Genomic DNA, 6,535 nt, shown 5'->3' with positions numbered 1-6,535 from the left:
TACATCTATCAACGTCAATCTAAAGTCACGTTTAACTTTTTAAATCCCCTCATATCTATATGATCATATTCTTTATTTATCTATAGAATACAAATAAATAATTACTTTTTCAAAATCTGTCTTATAGGGTCTCAGAAAAACCCATAAGTGAAAAATTTCGGTATTGTATTGTTTAAACAATTTATTACTACGTTTAATAATATTATTTTTGTGCAAGGCTAGAAAATAGCGGTTTTTTTTAAACACTCAAGTTTTTGTCCACTCTCACGCAGAGCGAGGTAACAATTATAGTAATTCAGAAAACCTAATTGTTTAAACAATGTATTTTTATTTTTAACTATGTTCTCCTATAGTAATGCAAGATAGTTGTAGTTTTTTTTTTCTGAAATTTACAACCTTTCTGCCACTTTTTGTTTAGAGTAAGATAACTATTTATGAAATTTAACAAAAATACTTTTTTAAACAAATTATTATTGTTTAGAACCATCTTCTCTAATAGTCATATTAGATAGTTGCGGTTTTTTTCTGAAATTCTTCACTTTTATAAACTTTTCACTAAGCGTGAAATAATAATTAATTCAATTTAACAAAAATAATTATTTAAACTATTTATTATGATTTCAAACAACACTATTTTTTAATAGTACTAGAAATTTGCGGTTTTTTATTAAATATTCAAAATTTTTCCATTTTTTATTTGAACGACGTAAAAATGAATAAAATTTAACAAAAAAAATTGTTTAAATAAATTATTATTGTTTATAACAATCTTTTCCTATAGAGATGCTAGATAAAGTAGCGGCTTTTTCGGGTTGAAAAATGAATCTATTTTGTAGAAAATTCGGCTTTTTTACTCAAAATTTAATCTTTTTTTGGTTGAAAAATTATCTTTTTTGTTTGAAGATGTTGTTCGGGTTAAAAAAGTAATCTGCTTTGTCGCAAATTCGTCTTTTATCGTAAAAATGTTATCTTTTTTTTTTAAACTCCATCTGGTTGAAAAATGGTCTTTTTTGTTTGAAGATTTAACTATTTTATTGAAAATTCGTTTTATTTAATAACTTAAATTTTGAAAACATTTCAAACAATTTTAAGCTAAATGTGGATTCCAGAAGATTTCGAAACAAAATTTAGAAGCGTTCTGATAATTTTTTAAGGTTTTAAATGAATTATAAGAGAAAATTGAAAAAGATTTAAAAAAAAATACTTTTTTGTTGTTGTTGAAAACTTACCTATTTTGTTGAAAATTCGTTTTTTTTTATTGCTTCAAAATTCATTATTTTAACTACCAGAATCCTTCCAATTTTTTTTTAATTTTCTCAAAAATCATAGGAAACTTATATTTGTATAACTTTAGTAACAAATAAATTAAAAAATAAATCCTTTTTTGTCATTTTATTTTATTAAATTGCTAGTTATTTAAGTTTTGAATCTAAAAATTATTTTACGAAGCACCCCTGCATTAAGCTTGATAAATGTAGCCTCTTAAACAAAAGAAAAACGATTTTTCTTGAAAAAATGTCAGTCAGTGTGACTTGACTTTTTCGAACTAAGGACAAATTATTAAGTTATATGTTAAATATATAAATAAACTTCAAGTTAAGCTGGGTAAATTCAAAAATGGGTAATAAAACTTCATCTCCGATTAAATCTCATGAGAGGTAAGACATCGTAAAAAGTCAAAATTTATATTTTTTACCCTCTTAATAAAATAAATAAAATAAATTATTAATTATGAAAAGAAATGTTCCGCGCATATTTATATTGATTGAATGTTATTGATAAAATTGCAAAGCTTCTTCAATTATTACAAATTTTGATTTTCAAACTATTATTTTGGACATTTTTTTGAAGAACAAGAAAAAATCTGTTTTGGTCTGGATTTGAACCGAAAACGCTACTATCCATAAGGGGAGCATTAAGCTATCGTTTAAACGCTACACTCATAGAACCAACGTTGCTGGTTCAAATCCATAACGAGAAACATTTTTTCTTGTTCTTAAAAAATTATTTGTAATAAAATCTTCCAAAAATTAATTAGAATAAAGCTTTTTTAATTCAATCAAATAGTCTGCAGTTTTACTTTCTGCGCAGCACAGGTGGGCATACCGAGAAGCAACAAAACGAAAATCCCGAAACAAAATCTCGTTCCCAGATAAAGCAGTCTAACAAATCCCGAGGTACTACAAACCCCTTTATTGTTTTTTTCCTACGACTGAGAAGCAAAAAGCAGCATATTCCAGTGACAAAGGTCGCCAGAATTGCTGGCAAACGATGGTCGCAGATGAACGATGAGCAGCGACAAAAATATGTCGACATGGCAAATGCCGAGAAAAGAAGACGTGACGAGATTAAACGAAAACGTCAAAATAACATCAAGTGAGAAAAAAGGAATCATAAATCATGCACTGCGCATGCGCTCAGCGTCTATACGCAGGCGCAATAGACTAGCATCTATGCGCAAGCGTCTAGCATCTATGCGCAATCGAAAGTTCGTATTTGCGCACAACCAATATGCACATGCGCATAAACACCATATTACATTTCTTCAGTAACAGTAACTATAAAAGTAGCTTTTCCAACTTTTTTTCATATTCGAAATATTTGGATTGTCCCGGCTACTTCTCGAAAGTTCGAAATTTGAAATTTTTACCATCATGGAATTCAAAATATTCTAAAATTCATACGAACACATTTAGAAAAATTTTAGTCTGCAAATTCATCTTTTTTAGTTAAAAGTTTAGTTATTTGTTTGAAAATTTTATTATTTTGTTAAAAATTCGTTCTTTCGAGTAAAAAATTAATTTTACGAACCGAACCTGTCATTATTCCATTTTAGGTTTAAATGTTTTGTAGAAAATTTATTATATTAGTTGAAGATTTATCTCTTTGGTTGGAAATCTAACTAATTAGTTGAAAAGTATTTGTTTTTCAAATTGATTTTTAACTAAAAATTTAACCACTCAATTTTGGAAGCCTTATGATTTTAGTGACAATTAAGCTAATTGCTTAAAATTTTTCTTTTTTAGTTGCAAATTTTTACGACTTGGTTGAAAGTTGAACTTTTTTCTTAAAAATACATTTGTTTGGTTGGTGATTCATCATTTTAGTTAAAAATTTAACCATTTTGTTGCATCAAGAAAAAAATAGATTTTTAACAAAGGATTATAACTTTCAACCACATTGTTACATTTGCAAATAAAAATGATGATTTTTGAAACAAGAAGATTAATTTCCTAAAAAGAAATAGGTTTCGAGAAAATACATGAATTTGCAAACTGAGAGTTTAAGCTTAATCTAAAAAAGATAATTTTGTAACAAATAAATTAATTTTGAATTAAAAACATACATTTTCAAAAAGTTAAATATTTACATTTCTAATTAAGAAATTAATTTTCAACAAAAGAAAAGAATTTTCAACAAAATCGTTAAATTTTCGATGAAAGAGATGAACATTCAACTATAAAATTTAAATTTTGAATAAATTATCTCAACTTCCAGGCAATTAGTTGAAACTCTTTGGTTAAAATTTCAACTATTTTGTTGAAAGTTATTTTTTATGTTCAAAGTTCTTTTTTTAAATATTCTAAAAATGAATGTTTAAAAAAAATTAAACAAAAATTTTTTAATATAAAATTAATTAAAAATAAAAAAATTTTTTTTAAATAAATGTAGATGAAGATTTAACTATTTGTTTGAAAATGTTAAAAATCATTCTCTTTTAAATTAATTTTTCATACTGAAAACTTAAATAACCAATTTTTGTTTAAAAATTCAATTATTTAAGACTTAATTTTGTAGTAGAAGATTCATCATTTCAGTTAAAAATTCTTATTTCTGGTTGAAATTTTGTCCAACTGACAAGAAATCTTCTTTGGTGAAAAATTAATTTATTTTCTTTAAATTTGTTTTTTTTTATAGAAAATTTAACTACTTGGTTTAAAACGTATTTTTATTTCAAAGAAAAATTGAAAGTTGAACTACTTTGTTAACAAGTTGAAGATTTAACTATTTTATCGAAAATTCGCTTTTTTGTTGTTGAAACTTTATTTTATTAATTGAAAATTTAACTATTCCAGTTTTGGCTGAAAGTTTGTTTTTGTTGTTGAAAGTAAATTTTTAAATGTAAATTTGTAGAAAATTTATCTTTTTTAGTTAAAAATTCATGTATTTTGTTGGAAATTTTTCCTTTGAATTTCTTTTTTTAGGTTGCAAATTCATATATTTTGTTAAAAATTTGTCTTTTGTGTTGGAAATTCAACTGTTTGGATAAAACTTCATTTTTTGTTAGAATATTTATTATTTTAGTTAAAAATTCATAACATTAATTGAAAAGTTAATATTCTGGCTGAAATATTTTTTTAAGTGTTTTTTGTTCAGAATTATTTTTTAAACTGAAAATATAAAATGTTATAGAAAAATTTTTTTCTTGTTGTTAAAAATAAATTTTTAATTGAAAATTGTTTCAAAATTCCTGTATTTTTTTGGAAATTTTCCTTTTTGATAGAAAATTAATCTTTTGAGTTGAAAATTCAAATATTTGGTTAAGACGCAATTTTTTAGTTTCATATTCATCATTTTAGTTAAAAATTCATATCTTTTGTTGAATTTCTTTTTTAATAACAAAAATTATCTTTTGAATTGAAAATTCAACTATGTGGTTAAAAGTTTATGTATATTGTTTATAATTACTATTTTTTGTTAAAAATTGAACTTCTTTATTAATAATTTATTTTATTAATTGAAGATTTATACCCTTGTTTGACAAATTCACTATTGTATTAAAAATTCGCTATTTTGTTTGTGAATTAATTAATTTTTTCAACTGAAAATTGAACTATTCCATTTTTTGTTAATAATTATTGTATGTGTTTAAAACAATCTTTTTTGGTTGGAAATTGAATTACTTGGTTAAAAATTGAACTAATTTATTTTAAAATTATTTTATTAGTTGAAGATTCATGTCCTCGGTTAAAAATCTAACTATTTTGTTGAGAATTCGTTTAAAAACATTTTAATTGCTTCATTTTAATATTTAAATATATAAAATTATTAAATAAAATCTTTATTATTCAGTTGAAAATTCGTATATTTTGTTAAAAATTGATCTTTTTCTTTAAAAATTAAACTACTTGCTTAAAAGTCGAACTACTTTGTTAAAAATTTATTTTATTAGTTGAAGATTCATATCTTCGGTTGAAATATAACTATTTTGTTCGGGATCCTTTTTTTAAATTAAATTAACTGACAATTTAACGATTAATTTTTTGTCAAAAATTTGCCCTTTTTTGGTAGAAAATTAATCTTTTAGGCTCCAAATTCAACTGTGTATTTGTTTGAAAATTGATTTTTTCATGGATGATTAAACTTTTGAGTTAAAAATTCATTTCTTTAACTAACAATTCAATTACTAGTCGAAAATTAACTTCTTTATATAAATTTAATTTTTGTGGTTGAAAATTTATCTGTTTTTTATACATATTTTAACTCTCATATTAAGTTGAAAATTTGTTTTTTTTTTGTGTAAATGTCTTTTTAAATATCTTTAAATACTTATATATTTTTGTGCACATATCTTTTTTGCTTAGAATTAGTTTTTTTTATGTTGAAAGGGTAACTATTTTGTTGTAATTAGTTTTTTTTGTTGTTCTTGTAAATTAATCTTTTTTCCAGACGAAAATTTATGTATTTCTTTGGAAATTTGTAATTTTTGATAGAAATTTAATATTTTGGGTTGGAAATTGGTGGAAAATATACATTTTATAGTTGAAAATTAATTTATTTTCTTGGAAATTTGTCTTTTTAGTGAAAAATTAATTTTCATTGTATTAAAAATTCATAAATTTTCTTGAAAATTGACCTTTTTTGGAAAAAATTTCCTATTCAATAATAGAATTTAACTTTGATGTATTATTTATTATATTATTAACTTATATAATGAAATTTAACTGTTCTATTTTCGGCTAAAAGTTTAACAGCTCTGCTGAAAATTAATTTTAATAGTTGAAGATTCATCTTTCCGATAGAAAATTTATGTTCAAAAATAAGTATTTTTAGTTAAAAATTGAACTATTAATTTTTTTGATAGAGAAGTCCTTGATAGAAACTGCAACCACCACTGATTAAAAATGCCTCTTTTCGAGTTTAAATTAAACTATTTTCCAAAAAAAAAAATCGTCTCCCACTTTTGTTACTGTTGTATTCCAACAAAAAAAGTAAAATTTTCCATTTTTTTTTTTTGTCGACAGGATAAAATCAAAGAGCAAATCCGTCTACAGACGAAGCGTCAATTGAGAAGAAGAAATGAGAAGCCAATCCGGTGATATTTATGATTTCCTTTTTATTTGTTAGTAGTTTTTTTGTCTATGTACAATAAATATTGATGTATTTTTACACTATATCTTAAAGAACTTACTTACAATTTAGATATTATGCTAAAAAACGACGAGCGAGTCGTCATCGCGTCCGTCCCGTCTCTCCAAAAATTAACTCGACCGAATGTACTATAAATTTATATATATAGAATATATTGATTTAT

The 6,535-nt window shown here is 23.6% G+C and overlaps 1 protein-coding gene across 3 annotated transcripts; it reads left to right on the top strand.

The window, feature by feature from the left end:
* Window positions 1–1,512: 1,512 nt before the first annotated feature.
* On the top strand, window positions 1,513–6,426 carry LOC117170957 (high mobility group protein 20A-like). 3 transcript variants are annotated; one of them, XM_033358002.1, is made up of 3 exons: window positions 1,513–1,658; window positions 2,068–2,376; window positions 6,246–6,426. In XM_033358002.1, the coding sequence occupies exons 1-3, from the start codon at window positions 1,618–1,620 to the stop codon at window positions 6,289–6,291; spliced, it is 396 nt and encodes a 131-aa protein (XP_033213893.1). In that variant the 5' UTR covers window positions 1,513–1,617; the 3' UTR covers window positions 6,292–6,426. The 3 variants fall into 3 exon arrangements, with proteins under 3 accessions (XP_033213893.1, XP_033213899.1, XP_033213904.1); XM_033358008.1 differs by having other exon boundaries at window positions 2,092–2,376; window positions 6,246–6,353; XM_033358013.1 differs by having other exon boundaries at window positions 1,522–1,658; window positions 2,097–2,376; window positions 6,246–6,353.
* Window positions 6,427–6,535: the final 109 nt, after the last annotated feature.

This window comes from Belonocnema kinseyi, chromosome 1, assembly GCF_010883055.1.
Source record: "Belonocnema kinseyi isolate 2016_QV_RU_SX_M_011 chromosome 1, B_treatae_v1, whole genome shotgun sequence".
NCBI classification, from domain to species: domain Eukaryota; kingdom Metazoa; phylum Arthropoda; class Insecta; order Hymenoptera; family Cynipidae; genus Belonocnema; species Belonocnema kinseyi.
The sequence above is the reverse complement of the archived record's forward strand: the minus strand, read 5'-3'. Positions and strand labels throughout refer to the sequence as shown.

Coding starts and splice junctions, on each gene's coding strand:
- LOC117170957 (XM_033358002.1), top strand. CDS start 1,618: ATGGGTAATAAAACTTCATCTCCGATTAAATCTCATGAGAG. Junction 1,659..2,067: donor CCGATTAAATCTCATGAGAG/GTAAGACATCGT, acceptor TCAATCAAATAG/TCTGCAGTTTTACTTTCTGC. Junction 2,377..6,245: donor AAACGTCAAAATAACATCAA/GTGAGAAAAAAG, acceptor TTTTGTCGACAG/GATAAAATCAAAGAGCAAAT.